General features: G+C 38.4%; 1 protein-coding gene across 2 annotated transcripts in view; it reads left to right on the top strand.

Annotated features, from left to right (window-relative positions):
• Positions 1–20,671, top strand: part of TPP2 (tripeptidyl peptidase 2) — a 58,642-nt gene that overhangs the window by 3,835 nt on the left and 34,136 nt on the right. For both annotated transcript variants that reach the window (XM_068162366.1, XM_068162288.1), the window contains exons 2-16: positions 4,495–4,623; positions 5,718–5,813; positions 6,164–6,268; positions 6,725–6,849; positions 8,115–8,278; positions 10,306–10,460; positions 11,411–11,487; positions 12,014–12,141; positions 12,480–12,579; positions 14,544–14,692; positions 14,823–14,938; positions 16,609–16,777; positions 17,694–17,851; positions 18,379–18,455; positions 19,319–19,425. In XM_068162366.1, the coding sequence (XP_068018467.1) occupies positions 4,495–4,623; positions 5,718–5,813; positions 6,164–6,268; positions 6,725–6,849; positions 8,115–8,278; positions 10,306–10,460; positions 11,411–11,487; positions 12,014–12,141; positions 12,480–12,579; positions 14,544–14,692; positions 14,823–14,938; positions 16,609–16,777; positions 17,694–17,851; positions 18,379–18,455; positions 19,319–19,425 (1,855 nt within the window). The remainder of the gene's footprint in view (positions 1–4,494; positions 4,624–5,717; positions 5,814–6,163; positions 6,269–6,724; positions 6,850–8,114; positions 8,279–10,305; positions 10,461–11,410; positions 11,488–12,013; positions 12,142–12,479; positions 12,580–14,543; positions 14,693–14,822; positions 14,939–16,608; positions 16,778–17,693; positions 17,852–18,378; positions 18,456–19,318; positions 19,426–20,671) is intronic.

The raw sequence follows: 20,671 nt of genomic DNA, 5'->3' as shown, positions 1-20,671 counted from the left end.
AGTAAATGACCATGAACCCGTCTAGGTCACTGCTGTTAGGAACTGAACCTTGGACCTTTGTACCCGAAAGTGTTTCTTGTCTGATCAAACAACGATGATATGTTGGTTATAATTGACAGACTCCTGAGTGTGTGTACCTGCAGTTCAGCCTGGAGATAGTCAAACAGTGTAGGAGTTGCAAATTGTCTTCCTGACTAGGAAACAACTTTCAGAACTACCCAGGTTTGCCATGGCATAAATCTATGTTCTGACCATCTATTGCAGTATAACTTGTGTGGTTCAAAGAAGTCACCCCTGATTACATCTCATTCTTATTTTCTTGTGCTTTGATCACTGAATAATTCACTTTGATAAGAGACATACTGAAAAATGTCCAATTCTGATAATCTCAGTTTCGGCTTGCAGTTTCTTACCTTTCTCAGGAATAGTGTGGCCAGCAGGGGCAGGGAAGTCATTGTGCCCCTATACTCAGCACTGCTTAGGCCACACCTTGTGTACTGTGTCCAGTTCTGGGCCCCTCAGTTTAGGAAAGAGATTGACTTGATGGAATGTGTCCAGAGAAGGGCAACAAAGCTGAGGAGGGGTTTGGAGCACAAGCTCTGTGAGGAGAGGCTGAGGGAGCTGCGGTTGCTTAGCCTGGAGAAGAGGAGGCTCAGGGGAGACCTTATTGCTGTCTAAAACTCTCGCCTCCCAGGCAACCAGAATCACAGAATCACTAAGGTTGGACGAGACCTCAAATATCATGAAGTCCACCCTGTCACCACAGACCCCATGACTAAACCATGGGACCAAGTGCCACGTCCAATCCCCTCTTGAACACCTCCAGGGATGGTGACTCCACCACCTCCCTGGGTAGCACATTCCAATGGTGAACGACTCTCTCAGTGAAGAACTTTCTCCTCACCTCAAGCCTAAACTTCCCCTGGCACAGCTTGAGACTGCACCAGAATGAGAGGACACAGTCTCAAGCTGTGCCTGGGGAGGTTTAGGCTGGATGTTTGGAAGAAGTTCTTCACAGAAAGAGTTATTGGCCATTGGAATGGGCTGACCAGGGAGGTGGTGGAGTCACCATCACTGGAGGTGTTTAAGACGAGACTGGATGAGGTGCTTGGTGCCATGGATTAGCTGATTAGATGGTGTTGGGTGATAGGTTGGACTTGCTGATCTTGAAGGTCTTTTCCAACCTGGTTAATTGTATTCTAGTCTTCATTATTAAAGCAATTCTTGACTTGTCTGTGAGTGCAGTCTGGCTTTTGAAAGCAATGATTACATGTATACCCACATGTTGTATTTCCCAAATAAATTTTCAAACTGTTGATTGGTTGGTATTTTACCAGTTTTGGATGCTTTAACAATTTTCTTAGCTGAACATGAATTTCTATGAACAGAGTAACATAGTGTTTGTTACTGTGATGGAAGTTTTTCCTTAGTAAACTACTTCAAAACTGTATTTTTTACATATTGGGAAATGAAATTCATGTCCTTTTTATGTTTGCTATGTGGTTGGGGTTTTTTGGGTCTGTTTTGTTTTTCCTGCTCTTTAAGTTTGGTTTTATTTGCTAGGAGATGGCTTCTTCTTGTTCTGTTTTTTTTGGAGGTGTGTGGGGGTGTAAGTTCTGTTTGACCTTGAAAATACTTATTGCTATTTGTTGAGGTGTGATAAGCTTGTTGTGATTTTGGCACTATGTTGACTTCTATGAAACAACTTGATCATGCACCTGAGTTCATAATTCCAGAGCGTGGCAAATCTGCTATGTATGTTATGTTGAGCATTAAATTGATAGAGAATAATAGTATCATAGTATCAGTCAGGGTTGGAAGGGACCACAAGGATCATCTAGTTCCAACCCCCCTGCCATGGACAGGGACACACCACACTAGATCAGGCTGGACAGAGCCTCATCCAGCCTGAGCTTAAACACCTCCAGGGATGGGGCCTCAACCACCTCCCTGGACAACCTATTCCAGGCTTCACCACTCTCATGGGGAAGAACCTCCTCCTTACATCCAGCTTGAATCTTCCCACCTCCAGCTTCATTCCATTCCCCCTAGTCCTATCACTATCTGAGATCCTGAGAAGTCCCTCCCCAGCCTTCCTGTAGGCCCCCTTCAGATACTGGAAGGCCACAATGAGGTCACCTGGGAGCCTTCTCTTCTCCAGACTGAACAGCCCCAACTCTTTCAGTCTGCCCTCATAGGAGACATGCTCCAGTCCTCTGATCATCCTTGTGGCCCTACTCTGGACACCTTCCAGCACCTCCAGATCCCTCTTGTAACAGGGGCTCCAGAACTGGACGCAGTACTCCAGGTGGGGTCTCACCAGAGCTGAGTAGAGGGGGAGGTCACCTCCCTTGACCTGCTGGCCACACTTCTCTTGATGCAGCCCAGGATCTGATTGGCTTTGCGGGCTGCAAGTGCACACTGAGAGCTCATGTTGAGCTTTTTGTCCACCAGCACCCCCAAGTCTCTCTCCTCAGGGCTGCTTTCCAGCCAGTCACTGTCCAGCCTGTATTTGTGCGTGGGATTGCCTCAACCCAGATGCAGGACCCTGCATTTGGTCTTGTTGAACCTCCTGAGGCTGGCTTGTGCCCACCTCTCCAGCCTGTCAAGGTCCCTCTGGATGGCCTCCCTTCCCTCCAGGGTGTCTGCTGTACCACACAGCTTGGTGTCATCAGCAAACTTGCTGAGGGTGCACTCAATGCCACTGTCCATGTCACTGACAAAGATGTTGAACAAGACTGGTCCCAGGACTGATCCCTGAGGGACTGTGCTTGTCACTGGCCTCCACTGGGACATGGAGCCATTGACAGCCACTCTTTGGGTGCAGCCATCAAGCCAGTTCCTTATCCATCTAGTGGTCCACCCATCAAACCCATGTGTCACCAGTTTGGAGACCAGGATGTGTGGGACGGTATCGAAGGCTTTGCTCAGGTCCAGGGAAACAACATCAGTTGCTCGCCCCTCATCTATTGATGTTGTGACCTGTTCATAGAAGGCAACTAGGTTGGTCAGGCAGGATTTGCCCTTGGCGAAGCTGTGCTGACTGTTCCCAATCACCTCTTCACTATTCTTCTGAGTCAGTAGTGCCTCCAGGAGGATCTGCTCCATGATCTTTCCAGGCACAGAGGTGAGACTGACTGGCCTGTAGTTTCCTGGTTAATAGCAATGATACCAAATATTTAAGTGGTGGAAAGCAACAAATGTTGCTGCTTTTCTGAAGAAGAATTTTTATTCTCTTTCAGTGTAGTTAGTGGAAACTTTTTTTTTTTCCAAACGAATCTGTAAGGTAGGACTGTGAATATAGGTGCATATGGCCAATTCACAGAGTCGTAGAATAGTTTGGATTGAAGAGAGTTTTAAAGGTCATCTAGTCCAGCTCCCCTGCAGTTTACGGGGACATGTTTAGATCAGGTTACTCAGGGTCACATCTGACCTGATTTTGAATGTTTCTAGGGGTGGAGATTCTACCACTTCTGGGCAACCTGTTCCAGTGTTTCACTACTCTCAATATAAAAAAAATTCTTCCTTACATCTGATATAAATCTATCTTCCTTCAGTTTAAAACCATTTCCCCTTGTCCTGTCACAGTGGGCCCTGCTAAAAAGTATGCCCCCATCTTTCTTAGAAGCCCCTTTCAAATGCTGAAAGGCCACAAAAAGCTCCCCATGCAGCCTTTTCTTCAGGCTGAACAATCCCAACTTTCTCAGTCTTTCTTCATAGGAGAGGAGCTCTGTTCTTCTGAATTCATACTGCCTTTTAGGAAAATGCTACTTACTGTATATTGCAAGAAGGTAACATTGAATGTTTTTTATAAATGTTAAAACATTATCTTAATTGTACTCTTGGTGACTTAGTCAATTGTCTTTCTCCTTAGGCTGGTAAAAATACTCTTTTATTAGGTGTGTATAGCCGTAGTGTCTGACTTTTCAGGTCGGTTAAAACATAAAGCAGAGTCCTTGAGAGATGAAAAGTAAGATGTTGGTAACAAAAGTAAGATGATGGTAACTTGTGTTCATTTTAGGTTTAAGCTCAGTTAAGATGCTCAGGTTTGTGAGTATTTAGCATGTACTTCAGCACTTCTGATTTTGTTAAATTTGTGCACTCATTACTGTAAAATATAGCCAGAATGATGGGAGGAAAGCAATAAAGCAATAATTTGAACACAAATAGTAGTTTTGGGAAATTTAGGCTTGGGCTTTAATTGAGGTTCCTATGCTTTGTTGAAACAATGTTTTTACTTGTTTTCCTTCTAAATCCTTTATAGAAGGGAGTTAGTGAATTTGTATAAACCAGGAAGATAGATTCTTTCTCTTAGTTCACTGGTTTATTGAAAATTTAACTTATTTCAAGTTGGCTTTATGTCTTTCAGTTGAAAGTTGGATGCTTAAGAGAGTATTTGATATTTTTAAAATTTTTTTATTATTAAAACATACTTGTTTCTATACTAAAGGATACTCTACTACGTTTTCATGTTTTCTGTGCTCATATTTTCAGATTACAACTGATGGGAAACCCAAGATAGTTGATATAATTGACACAACGGGCAGTGGTGATGTAACTACATGTACCATTGTAGAACCTAAAGATGGAGAAATTACTGGTCTTTCTGGAAGAACTTTAAAGGTGAGTGTTTGGTAGTACAGACACACCACTGGGCATCAGTCTCTTTCGTGTTTAACAACACATTTAGCACCTACGTTGCTGCAGAACTCACTTTCTTTCATCCAGATCTTATCCAAAACTAATAGTATATTTGTTCATCTTCATGTGAGATTGATAATTCTTCTACTTTTCATGTGTCTTTATATTTAATGTTCTTTATCGCTCAACGGGGCTGTGCAGAGAGTTTTGTCAGTGGCTTCATAATAATTACTCAAACCAGTATCAGATACGTTTCTGGAAGTTGGATAAAGAAAAGATGCTAACGTGCTTTAAAAGTGCTAGTATTTTCCACATTTGTATAAACTATAAGAAGAATCCTATTGCGCTTGTGGTGAATGGTTCTAGAGACTGAAAAATCTATGAGGACTGTATTTGTAGGCTTGCTGCATTCTCACTACAAATAGTACAGGGAAGTTGTAGGCTTTTCAGAAAGATGTGATGAGATCTGGTAGAGATTTTGGTTGTAGTACTGCTGGTGTTACTGACATGTGCTTCAGAGAATGCTTGCATTGATGTGGTAATAATGGTGGTCTTTGGATCTTTCTATGTTACCAGCTTCTGAATTTTGTACTGAATATCATTGTAAGGGTGAATCTGTTTTGTTTTGCTGTTGTTCCTACAAATAGTGGATGTGATAAAAGTTAAAACTGCAGGAAGATGTGAAATCAGATACTTGGATGTTTGTCATGACCTCTAATCATAATATCCCTTCATGCTAGCATGCTTCTTTTCATACATAGTGCTATCATTTCCCCAGACCTTTACCCAATGAAGTCACTGATGGGGCTGTATGTTTTTCAAGTAGAGTATCAGGGCAACTGATACTTAAACGTGTTCAGTGGGCAGTGTCATGTGAGTTGATTCTGATTCCTTTGGAACTATTCAAATTGTCTTGCCATGTTGTTGAAACAGTGTAATAGTTACCATCATGGAGACAGGAACTCAAATTACCAACAGTCTGTTCCAGTAAGCTCTCACACAATGTTGATTTTGGTAGTGTTGTTTGTTTTTTTTACACCGTAAGTTAACCTGTTTCTGAATTTACTTTTCTGTAGATTCCAACAAACTGGGTAAATCCTTCTGGCAGATATCACATTGGTATAAAAAATGGGTATGATATCTATCCTAAAGCACTTAAGGAGAGGATTCAGGTAAGGAATTACATTTTTCTTCTGGTGTATAGTCTTATTTCACTGTTAAAACAATCAAAGTTTAGTGAACTACAGTATGTGATTTGCTAATATATGTTGGCTGCTCTCCAGTGCTTGAGTAGTATTCTTTCGCTGAATTTTGTTCAATTTTGAGATGATTAATTTCCTTAGTGATTTTTTTTTTTTTTTTTTTCCAGAGCAGCCTGGTGGTTCTCCTCAAAGTGGTCCATTGAGGCATAAAATCTATGAATTACTAATAGCCATTTCTTTTTTTCTGTGTAGTAATTGATAATTATCTATTATATTGAACTTTTTTAGCTACTGTCTCAAATTGGATTTTTATTTTACAGAAAGAACGCAAGGAAAAGCTCTGGGATCCAGTTCACAGACTGGCTCTAGCAGAGGCCTGTAGGAAACAAGAAGAATTTGATGCTGCTCATAGCTCTCCCTCCCAGGTTTGTATAAGTCTAAATAAATTTGTAAACTCGCTTGCTGCAGTTTATTACTGGCGGAGAGGATTAAAGTGTGTTAGATCAGTAAAGGAAAAAAAAGTGATTATTCTGGCAAATAACTTCCTAGCATATCATCATTTAAAGTTTTTATAAAGATGGTTGTTTGATTTGTTCAGTATTAACTATGAAAAGGGTACTGCTTCAAATACGTCTTAGTATATTTTTAGAAAGTCTTATTTTTATATTAACGTGATCTTTTGTGGAAATAGTTATGCATAATAGGCCAAAAATAAATTATATGCTTTTGAAGACAAATTAAATTCTGCATGTTTGTGGGTCCTAAGATAGTCTTAGATTCTTGATGAAGTAATGGAACACATGTAGCATGACAGAGGGATATAGGATTACCTATCTTGTAATATTTTTTTAAAATACTCTGTGTTTTTATTGCATTATTAGGTAAATAAGCTAATAAAGGAAGAGCTTCAAAATCAGGTCGAACTGTTGAATTCTTTTGAGAAAAAATACAGTGATCCTGGCCCAGTGTATGATTGTTTGGTATGGAATGATGGTGAGACCTGGAGGTAAATGCCTAAACTTGTCTAAAATGTCTTGTCTTACACAGAAAACAACAGTGGGCATTGAATACTGGGTTAACTTTTAAATCTACTGTCTTTATAGAAGTCTTAAGTATTATTTGCTTTAGTCCTGCTGTGTCATTTGAGTTTCTTGACAAAGTTCCACTCCCAAATGAAGATGACATAGAATGAGATTTTTGTTAAAGGCAGAATGGTATAAAGTGTAAACCTGTGAAATTTTCCTTTGAAGTACAGTAAAACCAATTTGAGTATCCATTGATGATAGGAAGGGAAAAAACAACCCAATACAAAGCTGAAGTCTTTGCACAAACTTCAGGATGTTGTATGGCAGTTTATGACTGATAATATGCATTGTACAAAACAGCAGGTAAGACTTGAAGTGTTTGTGTCCCCGCACTGAGCAGCCAGCTATTAAAATTTCTTCCTTAAAGAAGTTGCCTGAATTTCCTCATACTTGCTTTCTGAAGACAGATTTTTTTGAATTTAGTACCATTTGAAAATTATTTTGAGAAGCTACAAAGATATCTCTCTAAGTGTAAATAACTAGGCTTAAAAATACTGACTTAAGTAAGTGTGACCGTTTGAGGCTGTGCCTTTAAGAAGAGGGACATTGTGACGGAATGTTTTATAAACAAAGGACAGGTCTAAACTAATTTCATTGGTGGATTGGTAGAAAGCAACTTTAAACTCTTCATCCAGCAGAGGCTTCGGGCAGTCTTGCACTTATTTCCCCTCCTTTCGCAGCTCACAGTTTCTGGGCTTTTGGCCAGACTGACCTTGGACAGATAAGGCCTCTACTAACATATTCTGCTTTAAGTAACAATTGCTCTTTTTCTCTCTTTCTAACCCTCTTTGGGGAAAAAGGGGAGAAAAGGGGGGTACGGGGGGGGGAGCCCTCCGCAGTAGAGGAGGGAATCTCATTCCTGTGTTACTTTGTTGTGTATTTCTGTGTATATATTGTAAATACTGTAAATTGTGTATATAAACCTGCATTTCCTAAACCACTTGTAAATACAGCACATTTCCTTTGCTAATCCAGCTGTGTTTTTTTTCTTTCTTCCATTTTTTTTCCCTTCACTTACAGGGGGGAAAGAAAGCTTGAGGCTTTCCCCTCAACCCTCGACTGTAAGATACCATAAATACAGAATTAGACTCCTTGAAGTGTTTGTGGTACTCTGCTGGAGCGGGGGATTAGGGGAATAACTGCAAGTTTACAGCTTCTCAAAAATTGTCTTTTTTTTTATCAACAGAGCCTGCATAGATACAAGTGAGAGTGGTGACTTGACTAATTGTACAGTGCTAAGAACCTATAAAGAAGCTCAGGAATATGGATCTTTTGGAACATCTGAGATGCTGAATTATTCTGTGAATATATATGATGATGGAAACCTTCTTTCTATTGTCACAAGTGGAGGTAAGTGAAAGTAATCGTAAGAAAATTTTGCCGCTGGGTAGATCACATGAAAAGAAACAATTTTGTACTGTCTTGATTCTGATGCTTGGAATGGCTCAAGTCAGATGTCTTAATAGTGTTCATTACTATGACAATCAAGATCAGTATTTATATTACCTGAATTAAACCTATAGTTACAGCTCATTACCAAAGATGCTTCCATTTATTCTGTGAAATACTGTAAACTTGGTGTTCATATGCATCTATATATAGAATATGTTTACATAGGTATTCTTTCAGATATTCATGCATCTTAAAGCCTAAAATAGAATGTGCCTTTTCTTGTTTTGCTTCTTAGAGGGGGGTGATTAATTTTTAGTTGCTATCCTTTGTGCTTGTATAATTTAAGCATCTTAAATAAAGCATTCATGAGCAAAGGGGATATTAATCTTTATTTTAGTTTATCTAAATTTATTTGTGATGGCAGGTGTCACTATAGCTCCACTCTTGTGTATTCTTTATAAAATTATGTTGTGTTTTGGAAGCATCCTGGGGGTTAAGGTGATAAAGATATCTTTGATGGGAAAAATTCTCTTAATTTCTTCCTGAAATGGTTCCATATCAGTAGAACCAAAGAAGCAGTTCTGATTTCTAAATCAATTGCAATTTTTGAGTTGTTTATTATTTTTATTTTTTTTTTGTACTTCCATACTACTTTATTTCTACTTTTTTTCCTAATCTCACCAAGTCATCTCAGGAATAATTTTCATAACTTCGTATAGGAAGTGTCGAGCCACTTCAGTAACTTTTGTAACTAGAACTAAATGAATACTTCCTTTCTGCCTGCCTGCTGCTTCCTTTCTTCCCTCAAAAAGTTGTTTTATTTTGAAGATTGCTGCTGTTTGGCTTTCTTTTTTTTGCTTAGTTTAATAACATTTATTAAGTGATTTGAACCCTGAGCTCATTTTATATAACCAAAGAATCATTTATCTTAGAATGATTATGATCTTGAGATCATAGAATCAAACTGTTAACCTACTGCCAAGTCCACAACTAAACCATGTCCCTAAGTGCCACAAAATTTAAATACCTTCAGGGGTGTTTCAGCTTCTTACCTGGCTAGCCTGTTCCAGTGCTTGACAAACCTTTTGGTTAAGCAATTTTTCCTAATACCCAATGTAAGCCTCTCCTAGTGCAACTTAGGACAAGAGGAAATGGCCTCATCACTTTTTGCTTGGGCAAACAGTCAAACATTCACCCCACTACAACCTTCTTTCAGGTAGCAATATTAGGTCTCTGTTCAGAAAGTGCTAAGGTCTCTCCTGAGCCTCCTCTTCTCCAGACCCCAGTTCCCTCATCTGACATTCATAGGATTTGTTCTCTAGACCTTTCAGCAGCTTTGTTACCTTGTTGTCAACTCAACATCATTGTAGTGAAGGACCCAGATCTGAAAACAGTTCTACAGCCTCATCAGTGCTGAGTGCAGGGAAAAAACTTTTAGTCCTGCTGGCCTCACTATTCCAGGATGCCAGGATGTTGTTGGCCTTCTTGGCCACCTGAACATGCTGGTGGCTCATATTCAGCTGAATGTCAGCCAGCACTTCCAGATCCGTTTTCTGCTAGAAAACCTTACAGCCATTCTTTCCCAGCCCTGCATCATTTCATGGGGGTGGTTGTGACCAAAGTGCAAGACCCAGCACTGGACCTTGTTGACCCTCGTGCTATTGGCCTCGACCCATTGATCCAGCTTGTTCAGAACCCTTTGTGAAGTCTTCTTACCTTCAAGTAGATCAATGCTCCCTCACAACTTGATGTCATCTGCAAACTTATTGACAGCACACTTGATCCCCTCATCCATTTCGTCAATAGAAATCTTAAACAGAACTGGCCTCAGAGTTACACTCTGGGGTATACCACTTGTAACTGGCCACTGACTGGATTTGTATACTTGTAGATCAGTAAGTGAAAATTAATTGAGTGGTAGTGTATTAAATTGGTATAAATGTAGTTCACTAAACATACAGTGATGTAACTTTTCATTTGCTTAGGAGCTCATGGAACACATGTGGCTAGCATTGCTGCTGGATACTTTCCAGAAGAACCAGAACGAAATGGTGTGGCTCCTGGAGCTCAGATTCTTGCAATCAAGATCGGTGATACGAGATTAAGTACAATGGAAACTGGCACTGGTCTGATAAGAGCTGTAGGTATTTCAGTGAATAAACAATCTCAGCAGTGTGACTTTATAATAGACTATTGTGGAAGCCTTTCTGCTCTACTTATAGGCTGTGGTTTTTCTGGTTCTGTAGTGTTTCCAAGGAGGGGGGGGAACCCTCTTCATCTAAAAACAAACAAAAAAACATCCAAACCCAAAGTGACCCAACCAAAACCAACTACAGTTTGTTTTTAAATACGTCTTAAGAAAAATGTTTTACTACAAAACAAGACCTCTGTTGCACAGAGAGCTTTCAATAGTTTTCAGACTGGTAGAATTGCAGAGTGTCAGGCTAGCTCAACACATATGCTAAGTTACTTGTATGCCTATTTAAAGTTCATTATGCTGTATTGTGACTTTTTTATAGCTACTTAGATAACTCTGGAATACTCAAATGTAGAATAGAGATTAATTAATTTTAAATGTGGTTCTTGAGAGAAGAAAATTCTTTCATTTGTAATGATGAAATTAAAGGCCTGAGACCTTTTCCGTATACTAAGGTGATGGGGGAAAATTGTATTTGTGGTCCATAGAATATCTTGCTGTAGCAAGATACAGGCATATAATGTTTTTTACTTTCTACATAACTGAACCAAACTGCCCAGGAAAGGAGACTCTTCTGTTACTGAGAACAAGTATTTGAGACAATGCTAATGATGCCTGCAGTTTTCTCTTAGGATAATGTCCCAATTCCCTTCTGTGTTCCAAGTTGTAATAAGATTTGTTGTTCAAGGAGTGGTTGGTTGTTCACTGGGAAAATACTGCTTAACTCACTGAAGTAAATGTAATTATTTATTTTATTTTGTAGAGTCAAAAGAAACTTATACCTTTTTTCTTAGATGTGTGGCAGATCAGTTTAAGCAGATGCTTTATGCTGTTCTTTAATTGACTTACTCTATGACTGGTATGTATTTTGGATTTTATTTTTACTTCATCAGATGATAGAAGCAATAAAATACAAGTGTGATCTTGTCAACTATAGTTATGGAGAGGCAACACACTGGCCAAACTCTGGGTGAGTACTATTGTGGTAAATATAAAATACTTTAATATCATGGAAGTGGAATTATTTGGTGAGCTTTGTGTAAGGGAACTGTCTGTAAGAATGAATTGTCCAGGTCCGAATGGTTCATATGCATTGACTGGGAGCAGTTTACAAGTTTAACTTCCAAAAGTTAAAAATAAAGTTCAGCAGTTAAGTAAACTTTGAAGTGACACTAGTTTATAGTATGAATATTTTAGAATAATAACGTTTTTGTCATTGAAATAACCAAAAAAACCTGTTCATATTAAGTGAACACCTAATACTGCTACACAGCTGTTACCACTTTTACCACTAAAGGCTTTCAGGTTTTGTTTGTGGTCAGCTTCTGTACTGGAACTGCCTCTGCTGTGTATGGGAAGTAGGCTGCATAGTATTCCTTGCTCCGTGACTGGTCACAGAGATTCTGCTAGAAATAGGAATTTTGTCCTGTGGGAGGAAAGAAATATTGTTGATTAAATTATTTCTTTTTTTCCTTTTTTTTTTTTAACTACGTCAGGAGAATTTGTGAAGTAATTAATGAAGCAGTATGGAAGCACAATGTAATTTATGTTTCGAGTGCAGGAAATAATGGCCCTTGCCTTTCTACAGTAGGATGTCCAGGTGGAACTACATCTAGTGTAATAGGTAAAAAATTTACTTAGAAAACTTTTTTTTTTTACAGCATTCAGTTTCAAGAAATGTAGACAGGGAATGCATTCTATTCCAGTTGAATAAAAATGAAGCTTTGAATTTTACATAGTTTAGTGTTACACCGTATCACCATCAGCATTATTACTGTATAGCATGCTGCTTTTACACTTGCTTTGTAAAAGTATCTGGATTTAATGAGATGGGAAATATGTATTTCCATTTTTAAATGGGAAGCAAAAATTCATCTCTTGGAACTTAAAACACAAATCTTTTATTTTTGCTTGTAATAAAAAATTAATTATAAATCTAAAAAGCTTGTATGTTTTATGCAGGTGTTGGTGCCTATGTATCACCTGACATGATGGTTGCTGAATACTCTTTGAGAGAGAAACTGCCAGCAAATCAGTATACTTGGTCATCCAGAGGACCTAGGTAGGTTCTTCTGAAAGAAGAAATTCATTACTTTGGGGTTCAGGTTATGTAATTAAAAACATGAAAATTGGTCATTAATGCCAGAATAAAAGTATTTCTCAACCATGGGAAGAGCATAGGTAGCCTGCTGTTCTTGGAAGGCCTTTGTATGTTGGGATCTAGAACTCCTGTGAGAGCACCACTGAAATACCTTGGTACAGCCTGTGTGTAGATGAGTGCAAACCTATTCAGAGATGAAAAATGTTCGATGAGTTTGGATATTTGTTTTTCTTCTGAATTTTTTTTTTTAGTTTTTTTCTGTAGCATTAGTTTACTTCAGTGTGGTGACGTTAACTGCACTGATAGTGTTGAGAGTTAAAAGAAATAATATTACTGCAGTGGTGTTAATTCTTGCTTCAGCAACACTGCTTTGATGGTACAACTTACTGAGGGGTTTTGCTTGAGTGTGGTAGAGGTGTGACTGTGGAGGAGAAGGTACTTTCCTACTTAATATTATAGAAAACTTCTCAGAGATTTGTAAAAGATAATTTAGGGGCAGTGGAAGCTTCTGTTTTTATCTCATGTCTCAGAAACATTTGATAGTAATGTGGTACACAAAAGAAGAAAAAAAAGTCTTTCTGAATTCGTACTTCTCTGAGTCTTTGGACTTACTCTTGTGAGTTGTGGAGTTACTGTATGACGTCTTTTGTAGTTTAGCCTATGATAGTATCGGGTGAAGGGAAACATAACAAACATAGCTTGGGATTGGTCCTTGGTTTATTTGCTGGTTGCATATCAAATACTTCCCTATTAGCATTGGCTGTTAAAGTTAAGCTGTTGTGGTGAATAGGCTGCCCAGGGAGGTGGTGGAGTCACCATCACTGGAGGTGTTTAAGAAGAGACTGGATGAGGCACTCAGTAACATGGTTTAGTTGCTCAGATGGTGTTGAGTGATAGGTTGGACTTGATGATCTCGAAGGTCTTTTCCAACCTGGTTAATTCTATATTTACAGGCCTTCAGCAGAGGAAGGTAGAAGTATCTGTAATTAATATTGATAACTCATATACATGTATATAGTCAGAATGGCTATTTGTTAACTGAAAGGCTCAAGTTTGGGCAAAGGAGATTGCTTTTTACGTAGGCTGCAAGATGCAGGTGACTGGGGAGTTCATAAAGCTTTACTAGAGCAGGATTGGGCTAGAGGATCAGTCTGTCTCAGCAGTGGAGGCTTTCAGGCAGATACGTGGTACATTTCTTGGCCAAAGGTGTCACGATACAGAAGCTGTTGTTTATATAGGCCTGTCATAAAATAATGTCAAAGTGTTACACTACCATATCTGACTGTGTATTCTGAGATGGACTTTAGACCCATGAAGCTGTTAGTGTGGGATATAAAATCCTGAAAACTGTGCTTCTCCATAGAACTTAATAGCTCAGATACAGACCTATTAAGGACTGCTCAAGGACACTTAAACAGTACAGTCTTTGTAAGATGGAGTCTTACCTGGTCCATACAGCTGAAAACCAGTTGCTTTAATTGTGTGACAGGTACTCGCTCCATTCTCCAAATACGCTTGAGCAAGAACAAAAGGTGACCTAGGCCCAGCTCTCCCTTTACTATTCATGTCTTAGGCAAAATCAGAAAAAAAATTTTCTAGAAAATAGTAACTGTTAAATGGGTTATGTAAAGCACCAGTTAATGTACTGAAGTGTTTCATAGGTTTGTTTGTGTGCATTTTTAACTCAATCCCAGAAGATATTCTGCTGATTAAACTGAAGCCTGGTGAATAGGTGAAGGACGATGTTTGACATGACATTTTTAATTTCTACTTCATAGCATGCTTTTTCTTGGATTTAATGGATTTAGTGAAGTAATATACTTGTGAGTGTTACCTAAAGCTAAAATTAATTTCTTCTTTTTTTTTTTTTTTCCCTGCTCTTCTATGCATTTAAAATGTTTTCAACCTTGCTGTTTTAACTGTAGCACTGATGGAGCCCTTGGAGTGAGTATCAGTGCCCCAGGAGGTGCTATTGCTTCTGTTCCAAACTGGACTTTGCGAGGAACACAACTCATGAATGGCACATCCATGTCTTCTCCCAATGCATGTGGAGGCATCGCTTTGGTATTGTCAGGTAATGTGCTACAATGCTAAGTGTACATGCGTAGTTTAAAAGAAGTTAGATATTTTTTCCTCTTTTAAAAGTTGGGTGTTTTTTTTTAATTTTTTGTTGTCTCCAGTAATACCCTTGTTTTTAATTTCAGGACTCAAAGCTAATGATATTCATTACACTGTTCATTCTGTCAGAAGAGCTTTAGAAAATACTGCAGTGAGAGCTGAAAACATAGAAGTATTTGCACAAGGACATGGTATTATTCAGGTATTTGCTAGGGGTTGAAAAAAGGCATAATATGAATAACTGTCAGTGGAAAACTAAATCACAAAAAAAGCATAGCTCTCTAGATGAGCTCACTTGATTTGCTCCCATACTACTTGATTCTCTGGTCTGGTTGAGGGAGAAGGGAACATAGTGGGAGGGGAGGAGGAATGAGGCAGTTATTTCAGTTTCTGCATGCAGTTACTGTAGAATAAATGTTGAATAGGCACATTCTTAGACTCATCAGAAAAGTATGTGGAAATAAAAGTGGGATGTGGTTTTTTATCACCCACATGTGGATTTGGATGCCTAAATTTTGTTGTAATGTCCAGATATGTTTATGCTATTGTCAGAGAGAGCTGAACTTGTTCTGTGCAGACAGAAGCTGGAACTGTAAGTTCTGGGCAACGATAATACGGAGAGACCCACGCTGTTTCACAAAGCAGTGTAGCTGCAGTTGTCTGATGACTTTGCTCTGGGCCTGAACTAGAAATTGAGTGTTCATCGTGTCTGTGGGCCTTTAAGTATGTTGGAAATCTGTGATGTGATCCTTTTATTTGTTGGCTTCATCATGCAGTCTCCCTATGCATATTCTTAGATTCTTAAAGAACTGTTGATTTTTTATTTTTTTTTTCTGACATTCACTCTCATCCTAGCCAGAGGTACTGAGATCTTGCTCTCATTCTTAAAGATGGTAGATATTAAGTACTTAGCTCTAGTAGTTAATACCTGCTAAATATGTTTATAACACTGAGTTGAATGTATGGGGAGGCTTCAGTGGAAAGACTCGTAGTTACAAGCAATAAGGATATGGTTAAACTGCTGAGATGGCACAAGCTGCCCAAGCTAATTAAATGTTGTAAGCATTTTCCAACAGCCCTGTCAAAAAAAAAAAACCCAAACAACAAAAAACACCAAACAAATGCAACACCCAAACAAAATCCCATTGCTACTGAAAAGTACAAAGTATAGTCATATCCTATAATTTAGTTGCCTGTAATGAAAGCATGTGTTAAAATGTTACTGAGACTCATCTGAGGCTATTGTATGTCCTGTTGTCTCAAAGGAGAGTGCCCTAATGTGCACTGGGAACTCACTGAAATAGAAGAGAATGTATTTTTGGAGTCAGTAGAATAGTAGCCTTGAAACAAAAAGGTAAATGTGTCATTGAAGTTCACTGTGACAGCTCATTTAGTTAAATTCATGGCTGGAGTTCATGACCTCATTCTTTTATTTCATATCATTATGTAAAACTTACATGGGTATTATATGTTGCTATGTCTCTTTTGAGCTGCTCAACTTCTATAAGAGATTTAAATGCTTAACTAGTGTGTTGCTCCACATGTGACCCTGTACCTAAATTAGTGTAATAGGTCTAGGTCTTTGAAGTTGTCTCTGAAGCCAAATTTTTGTTTAGCATGTTTTTTAGGTTTATTACAAAGGAGAACTAGGAGTTTGGTTGTTTTTTCAGGGTTTTTATGTTCTTCCTGTTCTCTGTGTGGCTGTGGCAGACTGAAAAAAAGAGTTGCCTGATTTTCTGTACTGAGTATCATGTAAAGTGCAATCAGTGTAGCTCAGGTAGAGTGGTTTTGTTGCTGTGCTTCCTGACCACATCGTATTGAAGATAATATTCAGTTCAAATTTTTAAATTTAAAATGTGCTCTTTCTAACAGGTTGATAAAGCCTATGACTACCTCATTCAGAATTCGTCATTCACAAGTAACATAGGCTTTACAGTTACCGTTGGCAGCAACCGTGGAATCTACCTCAGAGATCCTGTCCAGATAGCTGCACCTTCTGATCATGGCGTTGGCATAGAACCAGTCTTTCCTGAGAATACAGGTAGGAAAGAGCTTTAGTATGCAGTGGGTAGTGAGGAAGCAAGCTATAATCTGTCAACTGAAAAGCTGTGATAATGAGGAGTGATAGGAATCTGTAATGTAAAAGCAGAAAGTGTAACTATACAGTTCATGGTGAACGAAGGCATGCAGCTAACAAACTTTTCCATTGTAACCTCAGACTTTTAACTGCATTGGGTGATTTTGTTGCTTCATGCATCTTCTCACTGTAAAAAGGATCTCTTTGCTGTGAAGAAATTTAAAATGATATTATGAGGCTAAGTAAAAATACATAAATAATCAGATCTCCCTAATATTTCATGAAATTATAGAACTTAATGGGGTTTATTGTAGATAACTCTTAACACAAGATGATTATTGTTCTAAAGATGAAAGAATTTAACCCTGTGTCTCATCTTAGAGTAAATTCTACATTTGGACTTGCAAAAACTTAGTTTAACAAACTAGACATACATTTGGTGTCTAATAATGAATAGACAAATATGTCTAAAGGCAATTGATAAATAGATTTTAGTCAGTTACTAGCAGGGTAAAGGTAACTCATGCAAATACAAATAAGGTTTTACTTTTTTCTCAAACTGTTTTGCCCTGCTTTATATTATTAAATACAAATTTAAACTCACTGAGAAACTGAATTACATGGTGTTAGAAGAATATAAATTGATCCCTGTGACAGCTTGTTACTAAGAATAATTCCTTTCATAAAACCAGTGTTCCTACATGTTGACGTGTGACAGAGGTGAGTTTATTATGAGGAATACAGTGTATGAATCAAGCCCTAACCAATTGATTCCTCTTACATTTGATTGATGTGTACATTTTAATAGCAAATACTATGTCATAGTAGAATATGGACACATGTTATTGAACAGGGTTTTTTAAAATTCATGTCTTGACAGAAAACACTGAAAGAATATCTCTCCAGCTTCATTTGGCTTTAACTTCCAATGCACCATGGGTCCAGTGTCCTAGTCATTTAGAGCTTATGAACCAATGCCGACATATAAATATTCGTGTGGATCCACGTGGCCTGAGAGAAGGACTGCATTATACAGAGGTATTGAAGTTTCGGTGTTCTAAGTAAGATTGTGTGCTCTTTCTTTACATGCATCTCTGTCAACTTTTATTTCCTTAAAAATTACTTTTATAAAAGCTTTGTGTCATACAGACCAGAAAATACTGCCATGCCATCTCACTATACAGGCTCAATCCAGGGTTCAGCATTAGTTACACTTAAAAATAGCTGAACTAAAATAATAAAACTGTTTGGGACAAATCGTGAGCTGAATTCTAGGTGAAGCTTTTGATATATGGCTTATCAGATGTGAGCTGAAAGCTTTTGGGGCAAGATTGAAATGAGCTTAAGTGTAGAAACTAAGGTGTTTGAGTTGTCTCTTGATGAATATTCCTGCTTTACTATTTCTAAGATAACAGTGGTCAAATAAAGATTAATCTCTCTTAATTTTTTTTCTTCAGTGATAACTACAAAGATTGAATTTAAATTAGTTACAGAGTATTTTTAATGTTGTCTTCTATAATGTGATTTTGAAGATTTTTAAGTGGCTGCATTTTGGGTTTTTTTAGGTGTGTGGATATGATATAGCAACGCCTAATGCAGGCCCTCTGTTCAGAGTTCCAATAACTGTTGTTATACCAACAAGGTCAGTAAACTTCATCTGCAGGCACTATCTGTATTCTTTAAGTTCAGTTTTCTGTATCCATTTCACTTGTCACTTATTTCACTACCTTCTTTCCCTGGGAGTTCTTGAACCTGCTACTGACTTTCATAAGGGAATAGATACCTGAAAATACCTACAGCAGTGGCTCTTTTGTAGTTTTGGTCTTAGTAGTCAGGAAACAGTGTTTGGCTTAGTCACAGTGGCAGCAGTTTCCTGGTCCACCCAGGACATGTGACTTCTGACTGGTTGACCAAAATATCCGTGAGTATACTCATAGGTCAACTGGAGTTCCATTATTTTCATTTGCATCTTATGGAGTACAGTCCATAAAGGTAGGAGGCATTATTTGGCAGGTGAACATTGGAGTATGCTTCCATAATGACTTTAATGACTGAATTTGCTCTATTGTGCTCACCATTGGTTTAAACATAGGACTTCAGTGATGTTGATAGGAAAGATTGTTTTATTAAATCTATTCAGTGGATAATCTGCCCTGAAGGGAAAAAGTAATTCATAGAAATGTTGCTTCTTACATACCTTACCTCACTTCAGGGAATTCTGTCATTAAGCAAAACCAGGTCCAAAGAAAAATAGAATTGTTTGATACTTATGTTAAAGCAGGGCAGGTAAGGTGTCTGCATAATGCCGTGGTGCTGATCTACAGAATCTGACCATATTTAGTCATCGACACCAATTATCTTTAATCCATATTAATACAGTGTGCTGTCACTGTACACTTTTTTATAAGAATATTTCTGAATTTTAAACACTTTTTAAAAAAAAGTTTGTTTTTTTCAGAAGTTTCACAGGTTGATTGCTACTTGTGTTTTCTTTTTGACATATAGAGTAGATGAATCATCAAGCTATGACCTGACATATACAGATGTTCATTTTAAACCTGGTCAAATCCGAAGGCACTTCATTGATGTTCCACACGGAGCAACATGGGCTGGTAAGGAAAATGACCACACTTAATTAAACACTTCATCTATCAGACTTGACAACATTGCTTTGAAGTAATTGTTGAGTTCTGCCTGAATAAGAACTGAAGGGCTTGACCCATTAATGCATTAAATATTTATTTGATTTTCAGCTCTTATGGAGTGATTTTGAGTTATTTCTTGGCTTCAGGTATAGTAAAATCCTGATGCCCAGTCCCACAAGCCAGCAAATGCAATCTTAAGTGGTTGCTTGTAACTGGAGGATTACCTTATGTTTATGAAGAAGTATTACTGTCTGAAGCTTATCTAGTTTTCCAGATCATAGAATGGTCTGGGTTGGAAGGGACCTCCAAAAGTCATCTAGTCCAACCCCCTCTGCAGTAGGCAGGGGCATCATCAACTAGATCAGGCTGCCCAGAGCCCTGTCGAGCCTCACTTTGAGTATATCCAGGGATGGGGCCCCAACCAAGTCTGGGCAACCTGTTCCAGTGTTCCACTGTCCTCATAGTAAAGAACATGTTCCTAGTGTCCAATCTAAATCTGCTCTTAGAATAGAATAAACCAGGTTGGAAGAGACCTTCAAGATCATCGTGTCCAACCTATCATCCAACACCACCTAATCAACTAAACCATGCAACCAAGCACCCAATCAAGTCTCCTCCTGAACACCTCCAGTGATGGTGACTCCACAACCTCCTCGGGCAGCCCATTCCAATGGGCAATCACCCTCTCTGTGTATAGCTTCCTCCTAACCTCCAGCCTAGTTTGAAGCCATTGCCCCTTGTCCTATTGCTGCAGGCCCCTGTAAACAGTCTCTCTTCATGTAAAGTTGAAAGATGTCTTAACTGAAGAAAATTTGATTTTCATAATGGACAAGTAGTTTGTAATTCTGCAAGAAGGAAAAAGTCTTTTTTTGCCTAGTCTTCCTGTAGGTGATTACTAAATAATCCCTTCAAGAATCTTTAATTTAAACTGAAGTTAGTGATACTACTCTTAATATGGAATTCAGCAGCAAACTATCCTGTACAGATTAATCTGGTAGTACAAATGTATAATTTTTAGTTTTTAATTCAGTCATGTTTCTCTTAATGCATCTCTGAACTTAACTAGTTTCCCTTAATTTGAAAGGGTGGTTGTAAATAACTGAAGTGCAAGCATTATTCATGTCTGAAGCCACTCGGGTTACTGCGCAGCTTCTTAAATTAAAAATTGCGTGTGAAACTTCCTGTTGAATCTGTGCTTTCCTTCTAAAATTCT

The sequence above is a fragment of the Melanerpes formicivorus genome, unplaced genomic scaffold (assembly GCF_026170545.1).
Source record: "Melanerpes formicivorus ecotype bairdi unplaced genomic scaffold, bMelFor1.0.p_v2 SCAF_1, whole genome shotgun sequence".
Taxonomy (NCBI): Eukaryota; Metazoa; Chordata; class Aves; order Piciformes; family Picidae; genus Melanerpes; species Melanerpes formicivorus.
Note: the sequence above shows the minus strand (reverse complement) of the source record. Positions and strands in the feature narration are given on the sequence as shown.